Source organism: Hipposideros armiger, unplaced genomic scaffold (genome assembly GCF_001890085.2).
Source record: "Hipposideros armiger isolate ML-2016 unplaced genomic scaffold, ASM189008v1 scaffold_25, whole genome shotgun sequence".
Lineage (NCBI taxonomy): Eukaryota > Metazoa > Chordata > Mammalia > Chiroptera > Hipposideridae > Hipposideros > Hipposideros armiger.
Genome location: NW_017731375.1, coordinates 4,048,789 through 4,066,371, shown reverse-complemented (window position 1 = coordinate 4,066,371; position 17,583 = coordinate 4,048,789). Strand labels below are relative to the sequence as shown.

The window sequence follows — 17,583 nt, the reverse complement described above, 5'->3', positions numbered from 1 at the left end:
TCTGCTGTAACCAGGGTTTTTAACTGCCTTGTAGCATTTTAGAGAATCAATGGCAATAGGTATGGAGGCTGTTAAAAAGGAAACTGAAGCCGCACTACAGAAATATGGGGACGGAGTCTGTACAGTATTTCTGGGACACTGGGAATGGCAGGGAGCTTGCTGTGGTGGCTGCCGCATGGTCTTTGGCCAACTTTATTCCTTTAAACCACTTTGGGGGGTGAGGGTGGTGACATGGTGGGTACGAAGCACCGTGGCTGTTACTACCTGTCTTGTGACATCACAGGACATAGGAAGGGAGCCTGTTTGGGACCCGGCCTGGGGCAGGTCCTGTGGTACATGGGTTAAGAGCCCGGGTTTGAGATTAGCTGCTCTGGTTAGTCCCATAGCCATTTTCTGTAAATTGTAAGGACTGGTATTACTTTATTCTGTCTGAGAAGGAAACTACCACATAGTGAGCATTTAACCACGGGCCAGGGCTGTACGACCATGAAACAGGTGCTGTTATTTCCCCCATGGCATAGATAAGCAAACTAAACCTTCAGAAAACGCCCTTGACTTGTGTATTCTATTAATGATCAGAGGCAGGGTAAGAACCCATGGGCTGTGTGACTCCACAGCTCATAGTCTTAACCACGTTCTAGTGCCGCCTTCCTTCCATGTGACGTGTTAGCTGCTAACGAGAAGGCTCACTCCCATGTCCCATGTCAGGAAACAGGCACGGGAAGGTGGAGGGATTAGCAGAACAGGGGTGCGATCTCACGTCTGTCTGACTTCCAAAGCCCTTAGCGCTGCTTCCTGATCAGGAGCAAGAGTGAGCCCCAAAGCCAGGCCCGCCCCCAGGACTGCAGTCTGAGCGGACCAAGGGGCGAGCAGGCCAGTCCCACGCACCAGCAGGTTCACGGTGCAGCTCATGCGGTTGTCTTTGCTCTCGTCCGTCATCACGCCCCGGTAGTCCAGCAGCTTCTCCAGGAGGCCTTTGACCAGGTTCACGAAGTTCTCCACACACTTGGAAATGGTTGGGTGCGCAGCAGCACACGCCATCAGGCTGCGGGCACAGACGGGGGCAGTGAGCTCAAGGCCAGGGGAGAAAGAGGATGCTGGGGGCTGGGAGTGGGGGGGGTCCGGGGGGGCGCACAAGCCAAATAATCCAGGGACTCCCAGCTCCCTGGTTCATGGGCTCATTTGTTTAATTTAGTCAATCACTTATCATTTGTAAACTTATTTGCCCATACAGCAGTTCAATGGACTGCAGATCAATGGACCCATGCAACTCAAACCCACGTTACTCAAGGTCAACTGTAATTTTTTTCCCCCACCATCAAAACGGGAAAAAATGAAAATAAAAGTAAATTTTCAGGGTGGGCAATGGTGTGGGGGAAATGGTCACTGTGACGTACCCAAATCGAGAGAAAATCAGTACAACTTTTTGGTGTAGCGATTGTCACAATGTCAAAATTGCAAATGTATATATATATCCTCTGACCCAACAATTCTACTTCAGGGAATCTATTTTACAGAAATATTCCCAGAAGTACGCAAGGATATATTTATAATACTTATAAATTATGTCTAATGGTGAAATAGTTGGAACCATCTTAAATTTCCATCAAATAGGCAAATGGTTAAATACTGGGTTGTCGGAAAAGTCATGACGCATTTCTGCAACAAAAAAACATAGAAAAAATATGTCATGGCTTTTCTGACAACCCAATAAATTAAAGCGCATTCACAAAATGTAATACTATGAAGCCATTAAAAAGTATGAGAGATCAACATGTTTTGACACAAAAAGCTGTACAAAATATATAGTTGAGAAAAGCAAGTCTCAGAACAATATTTGTTTTTTATTTAACTAATTCACATAGAGCCTACCATGTCCCAGGCACTATTCTAAATGTGTTACAAATCTTAACTCATTTCATCTCCTATCACAGTCTTATGAGATGGTATGTTTGCATGTGGGACAACTAAGGCACAGAGAGCTCAATTCACGTGGCCAAGGTCACATACGCAGTTGGTAAATATCAACAGTCTGGCTCTAGCATCTGTGCTCTCAACCACCGAACACCATGTGACACATCTGTATCATGTGTCTGTGTGTTTATAAATGTGCAGGAAGGCTGAACACCAACCTCTTAATGGTGGTTGCTTCTGACAAAGGGTCTAGGTGGAGGAGCAGAGGACGGCAATGTTCAATTTTCACTTTAAACATGCATCTGATATTTAAAAATTTTACATTTGCTGTAATATTGATAGTCTAAATGTATTTCTTTTATTTTTAATTAAAATTTATTGGGGTGACAATGGTTAGTAAAATTGCATAGGTTTCAAGTGTACAATTCTGTAATACATCATCTATACATCACATGGAGTCAGTTGTCGTTCCATCACCATCTATTTGACCATTTTTACCCCCTTCTAGTATTCCCCTCTCCCCTTACCCTCTGGTATCCACTGAACTATTATCTGTGTCTATGAGTTTTTGTTTCTTTGTTTGTCTTGTTCCTTTGTTGCTTTCAGTTTTATATTCCACATATCAGTGAAATCATATGGTTCTTGACTTTTTCTGTCTGACTTATTTCACTTAGCATAATAATCTCAAGATCTATCCATGTTGTCACAAATAGCACTATTTCATCTTTTCTTATGACAAAGCTTCTGCACAGCAAAATAAGCCATCAACAAAATAAAAAGGCAACTAACTGAATGGGAGAAGATTTTTGCAAACAACGCCTCTGATAAGGGGCTAATATCCAAGATATATAAGGAACTCATACAACTCAACAACAACAACAACAAAAAACGACCCAATTAAAAAATGGGCAGAGGACCTGAATAGACATTTCTCCAAAGAGGACATAACAGATGGCCAACAGACATATGAAAAGATGCTCAACATCACTAATCATCAGATAAATGCAAATAAAAACCACAATATTCTACATTTCAAAAACAAAAATTAAAAATGTAAGATTCCTTAAGCACCTGTTAGTTGCTAGGCATTGTGTGGGGATGGGAAGAAAGATATAAAATTTGAAAAGAAGAAATATCGAAAAGAATCATGCGTCTGAGTTTTTATTTGTTTGTTTGCCTTGTTCCTTTGTGACTTTCAGTTTTATCTCCCACATATGCGTGAAGTCATATGGTTCTCGACTTTTTCTGCCTGACTTACTTCGCTTAGCATAATAATCTCAAGATCCATCCATGTTGTTGCAAACACAAGTTTAGTGGTTGCCAAAGGGTAAGGTGGGAGAGAGGCTGGTAGAAGGGCGTAAAGGGGGTCAAATATTTGGTCATGGAAAAACTGACTCTGGATGGTGAGCACACAGTGTGATATATAGATGATGTATTATAGAAATGCACACTTGAAACTGATGTAATTTTACTAACTATTGTCACCCCGATAAATCTAATTAAAAAAAAATCATACCTACAGCCCACAGGCTACATGGGGAGAGACAGGTGGATTAAATTTTTTATAAATGATTACTTCTTATTAATCATTTATTCTGTACTAGTCACTCTTTCTTAAGAAACCATCACAGTAATTCTGATAAGTAACAAAAAAATACCCTTCATTTTACAGTGGAGGAAATCAGGGCTCAGAGGAGTTAAATGACCTTGCCAACATCACTCTGGTAGTTAGCGGTGACCTTGACAATCAAGACAATCATCGTTCTGTATTTTCCCACAGAGGAATGTTGCAGTGTATTCTCAGACATCTCGAGCAGACAAGCATCACCCAGGCCACTTGTTTCTGGCTAGTCTCCCTATCGCAGCTGAAGTCCCAAGAGCTCCCAGGAAAGGAAAGGTGAAAAAAGCAAGGATTTTGGAGGGTCATTCCCTCCCAGAAGCCAAGTCTGGCTGCAAGGAGGCGACGTCTCAAACTGCGGCTGTGATCAGACAAATCCATCTTCACGGTGGGAGAAGCACCTGTTTCCCAGCTCTCAAAGCGGGATGCAAATTGCCTTGTGATTTAGGCCTGTCTGGCGCAGTGACAGCTGAGCCTGACTCCTTCTGGGATGGTCGTATCACCTGCTCCTACCCTAATGACAATGCAACCTCAGTGTTTGGGGTGTGCTCTCTCATAGCCTCCCAGCGCCGAAGGCATCTCAGGGCCTGAGCGGGGCCACACCAGTGGTCCTCTGCCCTGGCCACATGTTAGAATTCCCAGGGGGCTTTGGCAAAGCTCAGTGCCCACCTTCGGTCAGTGACTTTGTATCTCAGGGGGTGGGAGTCAGGTAGCGATATTTTACTTTCCAAGTTCTCCAGGTAATCCTGACGTGCAGCCAGCATTATGAACAACTGGCTTGGCCCACTGCTTTGCAAACTTCAATGTGCATGGGGAAACCTGGGCATCGCTTCTGATTCAGCAGGTCTGGCTAGGGCTTGAGAGTCTTGTGAGGCTAATGCTGTTGGTCTTTTGAGAAATGAGGGCTTAGAAGAACAAAGTCTTGGCTTTGTTAGTTTCTCTATTCTTTAGGCCAGAGGTCGGAAAGCTGCTCCTATGGCCTAGGGTTAGGAGACGAATGGGCAGACTGGTTTGAAATCATCCATCCATCCACCATCCATCTATCCACTAAACATGTACTGCCCTAGAAACTAGGGGTTCACGGACCTCCAGGGGGTCACAATCCAGCGCGGGAAGTGGGTGTAGAAACTTCCCATAATACACAGGGGCACTACCACTTCCTGGGTACTACCTAGTCCCAGATGCTGTGCTAAGCCTGCTTTATTGATTTTCTTATTTACTACTCACACCATCTCCTTTAGGTAGGAATAATGAAAACTCTCAATTTGTAGATGAAGTACGAGGGACATGGGGCTAGGCTCTGATCTTGGTCCTGCAACGGTCACACAGCTATTCCACTCCTTTGAGTCCCGCAATGGAGTATAAGTGACAATGAAAAAGAGCTGTGGGGATATCCAGGAGATGCAGATAATTTGTCACTCAGTGGAAGGAGGGATGGCAGAGTCTCGGACCCTGCCTTGGAGGGCGGGGGGCTGGAGGGAGCTCGCCCCTCAAATTGATTTGCATTCAGCATGGGAGGCCTTCAGAAGGAGCCCAGGCCCCACTCTCCATCAGTGCTAACAGAACTGGGCTTTTTGTTTATTCCTTTAAAATGGAGTGTCTCTTATGACAGGTCCTCTTTTGGGCACTGAACTGGCTGGGTGGACCCAGGCCCCAGAACACACATTCTCTGTCCCCTTTAGCTTTTCAGGCCCCTCCCTTCTAGAAATATTCCCAAGCAGACGAAATACAGGAGGGTAGAGTGTGTCTATTACTCCATCCAATATGGGATCCTCACTTTAAGACAGACGTGGAAGGGCTGGAGGAACTGAGGATGACTAGCCCGGAGGAACAAAGACAGGTGGGCTTATGGCTTTAAATCACCACATCACTATCTACTTCGAAGTTCATAATAGCTAATATTTCTGGACTACCTACGAGGCGTCAGAAACGGTGCTAAGCATTTTACATGGCTTCTCTTGGTTACTCTCAACAAAAACCCTATGAGCTGGAGAGTATTTTTATCCCCAATTTGCAGAGAAAGAAACTGAGAATCAGAAAGTTCAAAGGAAGGAGCAGCGACTTGGTCACTGGACATTCTGGTGGGGTCCTGGCTCCTTAAGTTGCACTTGATGGGTTTTGTAGAAAATCATTCACACTTCTATCTCGGGAGAAAAATAATGAGCTGTTTTTCATTTCCTTGACCTCTAAGGGCTCCTTTTATAAATAATCACTCAGGAAGGATTTGAAAATCCTGCTGATCACCTCAAGACTGCCACAGAGGCCCAACCGCCTATAAAAATGGAAATTGCCGGCAGGATACACAGTTTCACTTCTGGTCAATATTTAGATTTTTTCCTTTCGAGAACTTTAAGATAAACGTTGACTCAGGCAAAATGTCACTTTTTCCCCTGGACCATCAGCCTCAATACCCACCTAAGCAGCAGAAGGTGGGCTTGCCCTTCTGGCCAGGTGGCATTTGCATTCCAGGTGTGTAGTGAGGGCCGTGCACAGTGACAACAGGGGGATGGGGACGGGAATAGCGCTACCTGAAGCTCCACTGAGCAGGGCTGTGGAGGGGGGGGCACTGTGAGGGTTAGAGCAAGGCCTTTAGTTTGCTCTTGTTAAAGTTACAATATTCAAAGAAGATTGGGGGAAGAAGCCAAACTCAGAGTTATGCTGGAGAATGATACAAATCAAAGAATCTACAATGAGGAAATTTGCGATGTCTGAGCCACATCCCTAAACCTGGGGAGATGTTTGGGGGGAGGGGGGCAGGTGGCAATTACCATGGCGTCAGAGAGGGAGGGAAAGCGAGAGTCAGAGCTCTAAGTCCATTTATTGAGCTTTTTACTTGTTGTGTAATTTAAAGCCAGATGCTTTAAGTTACTTAGTCTTCAAAGTAACCACAGGAGGCCTATTATCCCCATTTTACAGATCGGGACAACAAGCCAAAGATGTTGCATGACTGGCCCGAAGTTGTGCAGCTGCTAAGCCGTGGAACCAGGAATAAAAGCCAATGTCCTCCGAAGACATACAAATGGCCGATATGCACGTGAAAAGATGCTCAACATCACTGGTCATCAAGGAAACGTGAATCAAAACCACAGTGAGACACCACTTCACACCCACACGGCAGGCCATTAAAATCAGTAAGACAGATATTAACAGGTGCTGCGAAGACGCGGAGAAACTGGAACCCTCACGCACTGCTGGTAGGGATGTAAGTGGTGCAGCCACTTTTGAAAAACAGTCTGATGGTTCCCCGAAAGGCTAAACACAGAGTCACCACATAGCCCAGCAATTCCACTCCTAGGTATACACATACCCAAGAGAACCATAAACATATGTCCACACGAAAACGTGGACCTGAATGCTCAAGTAGCATCATCCTAAGAGCCAAAAGGGGAAGTGGATGAATGTCCATCAACAGTTGAATGAAGAAACAAAACGGGGTATATCTGAACAGTGGACTATTACTTGGCAATAAAAAGAAAGAAGTACTGACACATGCTACAGCATGGATGAACCCTGAAAACACGCTACGTGAAAGACACAAAGAACCATGTCCTGTAGGATTCCACTTATAAGAAGCGTCCAGAATAGACAAGCCTACAGAGGCAGAAAGCAGGCAGGGGATGGGAGGGAGGATGATAGCTAAGGGGTAAGGGGTACCGGGTTCTTTCAAAATGTAACTGAAAGGCTCTAAAATTGATTGTGGTCTGGATGGTATGACCACACTACAAGTCACTGAATTGTACACTTAGGTGACTCGGATGGTATGCGAATGATAAGCTGTTAAAACGATGTGCTGACTCCACGTCCACTGTCCTGTCCTCGGCCCCTGCGCACTCACTGGGGTCTGCAGAGCCAGTTTGGGTCTCAGCTTGTCTACTCACTGAGGTATCCTAGTTTCCCGGGACAGGAGACTTCCTGAGCCTCAGGGGCCACCTCTGTGAAATGGGGATCAAAGTGCAAACTCGGCTAAAGGAGACAAAACAGAGAGAGCATGGGCGTGGCAGCCACATGTGTCGCTCGTGACCAGTTTTGGTCAAAGACTGAAAAAGTAAAAAGAAAAACAGAGCAACAACCATTCCGCAGCTGAGAGAGAACCAAAATGAACGTTTTGGTGGATTATGTCCCTCCTCCCAACACAGCAAGCTTTCTTTTCACCTGGCTCATTCCATCACTATCAGAGAAATAGCCACGCCAGAGAGGGATGTGAGGTTTCTTCTTCCCAAACCGGAGTTTTTGCAATACCCATGAGCCTCCAGGTTGGTCTCCAGGGATCAACAGAGCCTCCCGAGTCCCCCGGAGTCCCGAGCTGCCCGGCCTCGGGCCGACCTCCGCCCCGCCCCGCCCCACACTGCGCACCGCACTCACATGGACTCCAGCAGCTGCATGTACTGTTCATCCCCTCGGCCCCCTTCCACCTCGTGGTCCAGCTTGAGGATGATTTCGTTTTCAAACTGAAGAAAGTGGAGATGAAAATCAGCAATGACAACATTAGACGGCTATCTATTGAAATTAGTCCGTTTTAACCAAAGCTTTAGGGAGCACCATCATCTCCCAGGCTTAGTGCTGGGAACAGGGAATGCAAAACGGAACGGGGTGCTATGCCTGCCTTTTAGGAGGCCCCGGAAAGTAAAGAGGGGCAATCGATGATAAATGCTGCAGCAGAGCGATGGGCATGAGAGAGAGAGAGAGGAGCCGGGAAGACTCACGGCCCATGACATCTGAGCGTGTTCTCAAAGTTTATGTAGAAATTTTGCAGGAAAAGGGACAGGGTGATCAAAGCACAGGGCACGGCATGTGCAAAGGCACGGAGGTTATGTGACAGGGCATCGCATCTCCAGGGAGTGGCGTGTTGTCGTGGACAGCTGCTACTTCTGCCTGCCTGGTCTTCCTTTCTCCACATGTTGGTGACCACACCAGCCCGAATCTCAGTCTATGGGACTCAGGTGGCTCCAGGTGTGAGCACATGACACAGGCCTAGCTCCTAATCAGTATCTTTCATCATCCGGACTCGAGGGTAAAGAAAGGCCCAAAGCCAGTGAGACTCAAATCTGAGGCTTTGCTGGAACTCTTAGCAAACAGTCTTTCTGCTTTACTTGAAGATTGAAGGTTGTAAGCCCAAGGCTGCTGGAGATGGCCACAGTGACAGAGCCTGCCTGAGGATGGCACCAATACCGAGGACAGCAGAGAGGAGGCGATGGAGAAAGACTGAAACCTGATGCCACTGCTGAGCCCCTGGATCAAGCCATACCTGACGCTGTCATATTTACATCAGCTGGTGCCTCAGAGGGTCAATGCTGGTGACAACTGGAATGGGTAATCAGAGATCAGACTGGCTACGTGACCTGAAAATAAGTCTGCACCTACAGCTCTACCAAACTTTGTAGCGCGGAAGTCACAGAGTGCTCTGTCTCCCCACTTTCAATGTCAAGAAGCATTTCACCCCATTGAGTTCATGGCTTATTCAACAACATTTTGAAGGTCCGTATGGTGTCTTTTACATGACTGTAAAGCAAACTGGTTTGCACCGTTTCAACATCACACCCTGCTGAGTCCATCCAGATCACGCAGTCAGTCCACTCATCTCCCATTTTATCACCAAACAAGACACGTGCACCTGGAGATGGGAAGGGGGCCTTTGGCGACAATCACCAAGGCCAAGGGAGCCCTGGGGTAGCTCTAGCTCCTAACGCAGCCTCTTAACCCTCAGTCCTCTCAATAACGCCACGAGGTCTGGAGGTCAGGATCGCTTTCAAATGTGACACTGCGTGAAAAGCAGCCAGCCTCTGCTTGGTACCACCCTCGGTGTCAGTTACGATACCAGATGAAGAAGTAGAGGCTCTGAGAGTTTCAGCGGCTCGTCTATTGTCTCAGAAGAACGGCTCCTTCCAGGACACAAAGGACCAAGCCCAGTCTAGCTGACTGGGATCTTGAGGTGATGAAAGGCACGGGCTGGACTCACTTCTCCCCTGGTTCACGGACCACCCGCCATGCCACCGTTCCCTCACTTTTGTGTGCCAGGGAGCAAAGGAAAGAACCAGGAGCTTGTGCTGATGCAGCGCCAACAAGAAAGAATTTCCTGTGAGTTTCCACCTGAGGAAGGTTTATGGGAGGAGATGCACAAGGCCTGGAAGATGGATGGGACTGTGATAAATATGAAAAGCAATGGAATGAGCAAAGGTGTGAGGGTGGGAGTGTGGAGAAACATGAAGAGCGTGGTTCAGGTGGAGCAGAGACCAAGACAGAGAGGAAGGAGGAGCAGAGGCCTAGACGGGGGCCAAGCCGGCGAGGGTCTGGGCTGCCAGTCTGCCATAGGTCACGCTCCTTATCTGGTGCATTTTTATGTGTCAAGTATTCTCCAAAGTCGAGGGGTGAGGGCTCTCCTGACTAGAGATGTCGACTCTGCTGGGCCTGGGGCAGGAAGAAATACCACCGAGGGCCTACAAGAGTGGGCCTGCTGTTAGGCTGCCTGCTTTAATTGTCTCCTCCATCCCCTCCACCATCTTGGGGAAGCTAGCAGGTCTTTCTAATGCTCAGTTTCATAGTTTGCACCAGTGGTCAGCAAACATTTTCTGTAGAGGGCCGGAGAGTAACTAGTTTAGCTCTGCTGTAGCAGCACAAAAGTGGCTGTAGATGATACAAATCGGCAGGGCTGGGCGCCAATAAAACTGTTTACAGAAGCAGGTGGCAGGACACGCTGGGCCTGCAGGGCCACCGTTTGTAGGCCCCCTGTCGAGATAATAGGCATAATAGTGGTACCCGCCGCATGGGGTGGGCAGTTCCATATATAAAGCACAAGCTGAAGTTCGCACCGGGGCTGCTCGGCCACTTAGGACTGCTGCTGATGTTATTGTTATGACTGCTGGATGTTACCGGAAAGCAGCTCTGGGGGAGAAAACCAGCACCTTTTCTTGTCTGGGTTGTTCAGTGGTGAATGCTGGCACGATTCCTCTGCCTGAGCTGAACTTGCCTTTGGAGCAGGGAAGTGATGGGGCAAATAAGCACTTGTCTCAGGGTCACAAAAGCGCCTGCGGGGAGGGAAATGAGACGGTGCCAGGGGATGCGCAGAGCTGAGTGACGCTGCACCACGCCTGAGCCCTCCGGGGAGGGCTGGGGAGTGAAGGTCTCAGTCAAGCGTATCCCCCAGCAGATGGGCCCTGCTGCTCCTGGGCAGGGGCTGCACTTAGCAGTAGCTACGACCACAGCCCTGGGCCTCAAACAGGCTTGGTTTGAGTCTTGCTTTGACCTTTTTCCCTGCCAAGTGACCTTGGGCAACTTGATAAACCTTTCTGAGGCTCAGTTTTCTCATCTATTCAATGGAGATTTAATACAGCACCTACTTTATAGTGGTGCTGGGAGAAGTTGATGGAAAACACACGTCAAAAGGCCAGCTTGTCACTTGGCACATCGTAAGTGCTCAATTTCTGCTAGCGCTTACCATCGTGACTTTGTTGACAATCTCATTTAACCTTTGCAACAGCCAAGGCAGAGGCCATCCATTCTCATCGCCCTGTGTTATAAAAACATTTACTGGGAAGCTCCTCCCTGTGCCCGGGCTCGCCCTGTGAAATGTGGCAGGATGGGGTTGAAACGCCTCTATTCATCCTGGGAACACTGATGTGGGACCCACCACATACATGTCAGGCATGCGACAGAGGTGAGGCGTTCAGGGCGGAGGCCAGCTCTGACCCTCAAAGAGCTCACAGTCTCGCGATGGAGACAGACCTCTGAGCTGATCGTTGTGCTGAGGCCGGGTGATATGCCTGAGCTCCATGCAGGACGAGAAGCATTTCACGCTGGCTGGGGCACAGCTGTGCCAGCCAGTGAGGCCCACCCGAGGCCCCTCTTGCTGAATCTGCCTGTCCACAGGTAGTCTGGAGGGAAGCGCCGTACTCACCAAGGGTAAAGGTTATCAGTCAGAGGCATCAGCTATCTAATTTGGGTGACAGGAGGAGACAGGACAATCTGGCAATGAGGTCGCCAAACAAACTCGGAGCAGAAAGGAGCGTGCCCTGGAGCCCCCTCCTCCCCACCCTCAACCCCCAGCCCCTCAGTCTAACTTCCTGTTAGGCTTTTATTAGGGGAGGATGAGGGGGACACGGGAAAATGCACAGAAATGAGGATAATGCCGGGTAGTATATAGTAATCATACCTCGGGCAGATAAAACAACGTAGCATCGGGAAGGGCTTTGCAGGGTCAGTAGGAATTTAGAAGGTGTTGGACTCTGATTGTGGCAGAGAAGTAGCAGGAAGAAGAAACACAGAAAGGTGGGCGCTCGCTCGCTGAGGCAATGCCCTTCACAGGCGGGCGCTGCGGGGACGGCTGGGGAACAGGTGGGTGGGGAAAGAGGTGGAGAAAGTGGCTGAACAGTCCCGCTGGAGGTCCCAGGAAGGAGGGCCCTGAATGCAGGCTGGAAGGCTTGGCCTCTACTGGGTGAGGACAAAGGAGGGGTCAGATCCCTAAGGAGTTTCAGGAAGAGCTGCGTGGAACCTGCTGCCCCTTATGTGCCGGCTTTAAGGAAAAATACGTGGTGGCAGGATCTGGTAGAGAAGGAGAGGCAGCAACGCTGGGGGAGGGGGGAGGGGCCTGTTAGGGGTGAAACCAGGTGAGAAGGTGGGCGGAGAGGACCCAAGGGGGATCTGAGGGAACCACTAAAGCAGCCTGACGGGCTTACAGACCAACTTTCCTTTGCCGGGTGAAAGCGCCGAAACCATGAGGAACCTACTGTGGAAAGGGGTGCTTATTCCACGGTCAGAAGCTTCTAGAGTGACTGAGCCCAGAAAATGGTCCTCATCCTTCAAGGTTGACAGGATTTTCAATGAAAATACTCAGCCAATGAGCCCGGCGTCACACAAGCTGCCCCCTCCTTGCAGGCTGGGGAAAGCCGCCTGTTCCCACGCCTGAGCCACAGGTGCCCCTGAGAGCCGGGCTCCAGCTCCATTTGCTGTCACCTTTGATTCATGCACGGCTGACTGTGACACATGGCAGGGTCAGCTCTTTCTAGATAATACACACCTTCTAAGTGATCTCAGAAGTGCCAGACGGAGGCGGGGCGAGATCAGGGCAGTGGGAGGGGAGGCCTTTGCACAGCCTTGGGGATCCCTTAGGTTGGGCGGTAGGAGTTTGACATTGGTGAGAAAGGGACCAAGCTAATACACAGCAAGAAAGCACATTTTAATCTTGGCCTCGGGCAGGAAAGCGTGATAGAATACTGCCCAAATCCGATCTGCCAGCTCATTGCTGGTGCATGAATAAATGTCCCCATCCTCCAGTCAGGCCTCTGAATGGAGCCCAGGCAGATGGAACCAGGATATCATTATGGGGAAATGGGCTGGGGATTAGGGATGCTGGAATGAGTTTCCAGCCTCGTTTTTTTTTTTTTACCTTTTTGAAATCCCCACTCTTTTGATATTCACACAGCATCATGTCAAAGAAGATTGGTATGGTGGCTTTGCGGAGCTCAGCCTCAGGGATAAGTGTCATCTCTAATATAGGTCCCACCATGCCCGGGATGAAGCAGATTTTGTTCTGGCCTGAAAGAGAAGGGTGCGGACACGTAAACTGGTTTTCATGATGCACGGGTGCACCTCAGACCAAGCCTGGGGAGAGGAAGAAAGGAGGCAGAACAGTAAAAACACGTTAACACGTAGATGGTTGTTTACCCAGAGCCAGGCACCATTCTGAACACTTTACATACATTAACTCCAGCAAGAGGCGCATGCATCCTCCTCAATGAGCCCTGTTATTAAAGATAATAACACTGCTGTGTGTAAAGCACTGCGGTGTTTACGAGGCTTTTCACCTGCATGATCTGCTTTGCAAACCGGGCCCTGATGAAATACGTTTGTGATGGTAAATCACAGGGATATTTGAAATGATGCCTGTCTGCAATGCAAACCGTTTCTGAGATTTGGAAAACATGCTTTTACCAACTGCTTTATGAAACAAGAGAAGTGCAATTCACTACTACGAATCTGCTCTAATAGTATGGTCCGTGGGAGAGTGGGGGCGCAGACATCGCTTTGGGGTCCGAGGAACTACAGCTTCTCATTTCTTCTGCCTCATTTCAAGGCAGGCCGGTGCCCCTGCCCGCGGTGTTGCCATGCTAGCCACGTGGGCCTGGTTCCGGTGTCACAAACTCATCCTGCTTCCCTCACTGGCAGGCCTGTGCTCACACTGCTTCTTGGTTGATAATAGTGTTTTTTTTGCTGCACCCCAACGCCCCCCCATTACCACTTGGCTTCCCCTGGATGGGTGCCATTGGACGGATGTGATGAGAAAAGCCCCCACCACACGCCCACCCCCACCTCCAGCTCGGTCAGACACCCCACATTGGCTTGTGTTCTGTCTTCTCACCCAACTTTGCAACAGTGTCTATATTTGTGGAATTGTTTAATAAACGTCTGCCTCTCCCACCAAGAACTTCCTGAGAGTAAAGACCATGTCTGTTCTCACCACTGTTATCAGTGGCATTGAGCACAGGACATATTAGATACTCAATAAATGTCTGCTGAATGAGGAAATAGACTTGTCTAGCTCCTATGTTCACTAGCTATGTGATTTGGATGTATCTTATAAAAATGCAATAACAAGGCCAACCTGTAGAGAAGACCATGTGAAAATATTCATGTGTGTACTTGGCAGGGAGCCCGGAAGAATCAGTGCCCAGGGGCCTGGGTAGTGTGGCCAGCTGGTTAAGGGCACAGACACCCTTCATCTATAAATTGGTCTACCATCAACTAGCTATGTGACATTGGGCAAGTCAATCACCTCTTGGAACCTCAGTGTCCTCGCCTGTAGCATGGGAAGAATACTAGTATTGACTTCACAGGGTTGGTTGAGGAGAATAAATGAATTATTATTGATCGAGTGCCCAGGACAGGGCTTGGAACGTGGTGCATTTATACAGTGTTTGCGACTGCTGTTGTGATGTTTGGCCAAAACGAGCCACGGAGCGCAGCCTTGCTGAGCAGAAATGAACAGACTGCTCAGAACACACAGATCAGGTGCGGCCGAGACGGGGGAGAAAGAGGGGAACTTGGGGGGTTGCAGGGTTTCCTGGGGAGTGAGGGGCAAGCCCATCCAAGGGGCCCCATCACTGAAGCTGACGCCTGGGTGTCACATCAGCAGCTGCCTCTTTCTCCTCCTGAGAATCAGAGCCAAGAGGCCCATCCTGGTTTTCTCCATTGTCAGAGTGAACATTGGTGGCCTTCGCCTGGGGCACAGAGCTCCTGAGGCACAGGCATTCAGATAGTATGACATAGATCCTGGCACCACTGCGCTAGATTAAAGCTGAGAAAAGGAGATGAGAGGGAAGGCAGTAAAAAAGTGAATTTTCATTCAGCCTAAATGAGGTTTAATGTCCAAGCATTTCCCCAGAACTCAGATAAAAAAGGCATCGTCCTAGGAATATATTCAGTTAGTGAGAATGAAATGGTGAAGTCAGGCAGAGAGTTGAGTGAAAGATAAAGACGCTTTTCCAGGATATCAGCTTCATTATATGATGCATTTACATTACAATTGAGCCTCAAGTCTTCACTTTGGCCCACATAGAAAAAAAGAAAACTTACTTTCTTGCGGGTTTATAGTAATTGCTAATCTAGGTTTCTGATTTCGTCCTTCAAGATACTTTAAGCCCACAGTGGGGTTTTAAAATTCAAAGTCGAGTGCAGTAATAAGTAGAAGGTAAATGGGGAACTGTCAGATAAGCCACCATGGAATAGAGAAATTGCTTATGCCACAAAGGCCTTTAGAATACTGGAAGGCGTTGGCTATGATAAGGATACGTTTAAGATGGTTTAAAATAAAGAGCAGACATGCCGTAGACCAGGGATTTCTCAGATACTTTTGACCTGCCTTCTTTGCAGCCAGTTGAAGAAATGTTTGGAAGAATTGGAACTGAGGAGAGAGAGAGAGGCCGATCTCTAAGTACAGTGCTTCATAAAGAAATTTCATTCATTTATATCACAAACGTTATTTCAGCACATGGGATTTTGTGTTCGGGCAATCCGAATGTGTGCATGTGTCTTCATATACATAGATGCACGTGCGTGTGAACACACACACACACACACACACACACACACACACAGAATATAGGTGTGGCTAATTCAATGCAAACGCATTTGGAAAAAAGATCCTCATTCAAGGGACACAGCTGCTGCTGTATTTGAAAAAAAGGCAAGGAAGGGAATTGGTGAGAGGGTCTTTTTCATATAATGAAAGCTGAATCTCCCTGGGAACAGATACCACTTAGAAAGGTTTTTAAATTAAGCCAGCAGGATACATCCAAGTGCCGACATCCAGGGCTGTGGGGAAAGGACAGTTGGTTATGAAGCTCAGAGCAGAGCGTAGGTGCGGGGGAGCAGGGGAGGGGAGGAGGAAAGGAGTGGGTTCTCTGGCCTCCGGTGTAATCTGTGCAATGGCCTCGTCTGCCTCACCTCTCAGGAGGTGACTGTGAGAATGAATGTGAAGGGTCTGAGGGCACGAAGAAGACCTGGCAAAACAGAAAGGAAGGAAGATGTTAGGAGGAAGGCAGGGGAGGGGAAAGGCGGCAGACAGTCGTGAACCCAGCTGAGAAGGAAGCTGTGCAAGTCACTCACTTATGAAATATGGGACAGAAAGGGCATTCTAGCTGAGAGCATATGGCTCTCTAAAGACGGGCACAGGCTGTGAAATGAACAGGGATGAGGGCAAGTGATGACCCTCTGGGTTTCAGAGTCCTGCGAGCCTCAGGGGGACTCTGCAACAAAGCAGCGCTGATCAGAAAAGATCACTCACTCAGTTCGAAAAGGGAAGAGGAAGGCAGCCCTCTGCTCCCTCCCGGCGCTGCTCTCAGACAGGCAGACAGTTCTCTCCTCATCGTCCAGAACAAGCCCGGCCACAGCTTCCTCCAGGCCCTGCAGAAACTCCGAGCCCCACAAGCTGGGTCAGGCCCCGCCACTGTCCGTGGCGTGGCCCTGCGGCTGTGTGCCTGTCATGTACCTTAACGGAGCCTGTGTTATCTCATCTGTAAAATGCAAATAATAATAATCCCTGCCTGGTCGAGTTGTTGAGAAGCTTAAAAGGCATAATGTAGACAAAGGGCTTTGCATAGAGTCTGGCTCAGTAAGTGTTGGTGTTGGTGGCGATGATGATAATGATGATGATGATGATGAAGATGGTGAGTACTATAGGCTCAGCTTGTGCTGGGTTCTGGAAAGAAGCAACATGAAAAGACAAGAGCCAACCTCATGGAGGCCCCTGGAGCTTTTCATGAGTTTTTCAGTCCGGTCAGCTTATTTGTTCGCCTCTAGAATAAAGAGCTGGAGTGGAGAGAGAAACGGGATGGCTGACTTTCACGACCCTCCAAACCCTTCTCTAGCCCGTCTAAATATTTGACAATCTGTCCTGAAAGGTGTTTGCAAAGCCCCATCTGATCATGTTGAGCCACAGCTTACAAATCCTTCCATGGCTTCTGCTGCTTTGGGGGTCCAGCTCAGTAGGCCCGTTGGGTCCCCGATTACCTCCCTGCGCCCTACCTTCTCCTCTCTCGCCTCTGCCCTCCCTCCACTGGCCTGCGCCCCAGCCCCACCCCCCCATGCACCAAGCTCTTCCTCCCTGTCCCTGACCCCGTTCCCACTCTGAGCCTATCCCACACATGCCCCCACAAGTATTCCTCCTCATCCTCTGAGGTCAGTCTAGCCAACAGGAAAGCAAGGCCACATGTTATCTTTGGAGCACTTGAAATATGACTAGTCCAAGTAGAGATGTGTTGTAACTATAAAAACACACTAGATTTCAAAGAATGAGCTCCGGAAAACAAACACACAAAAAAGGAACAAATCTCAATATTGAGATGATACCATTTTGGAATATGGGGTTAAATAAAATAGATTGTTGGGCCGGCCGAGTGGTGCGTTGGTTAAGAACTGGCTTGGGACGCCAGAGGGCCCCGGTTCGGATCCCACATATGAGGGCCAATGACACTGCCCTCCACAGCTAAGATGCTGAACAACAGCTCAACCTGGAGCTGGGCTGCCCTGAGTCGCCGGCGACGGCGTAGGCTGCAGCCCCT

At 48.5% G+C, this 17,583-nt stretch overlaps 1 protein-coding gene across 1 annotated transcript in view; it reads right to left on the bottom strand.

Annotated features, from left to right (window-relative positions):
• The window catches only part of DOCK2 (dedicator of cytokinesis 2), a 398,948-nt gene that overhangs the window by 39,190 nt on the left and 342,175 nt on the right, over positions 1-17,583 (bottom strand). Inside the window, exons 29-32 of the mRNA XM_019635935.1 lie at positions 16,308-16,426; positions 12,912-13,060; positions 7,895-7,980; positions 889-1,045 (exon numbers count right to left, since the gene is read on the bottom strand). Coding sequence (XP_019491480.1) covers positions 889-1,045; positions 7,895-7,980; positions 12,912-13,060; positions 16,308-16,426 — 511 coding nt within the window. The remainder of the gene's footprint in view (positions 1-888; positions 1,046-7,894; positions 7,981-12,911; positions 13,061-16,307; positions 16,427-17,583) is intronic.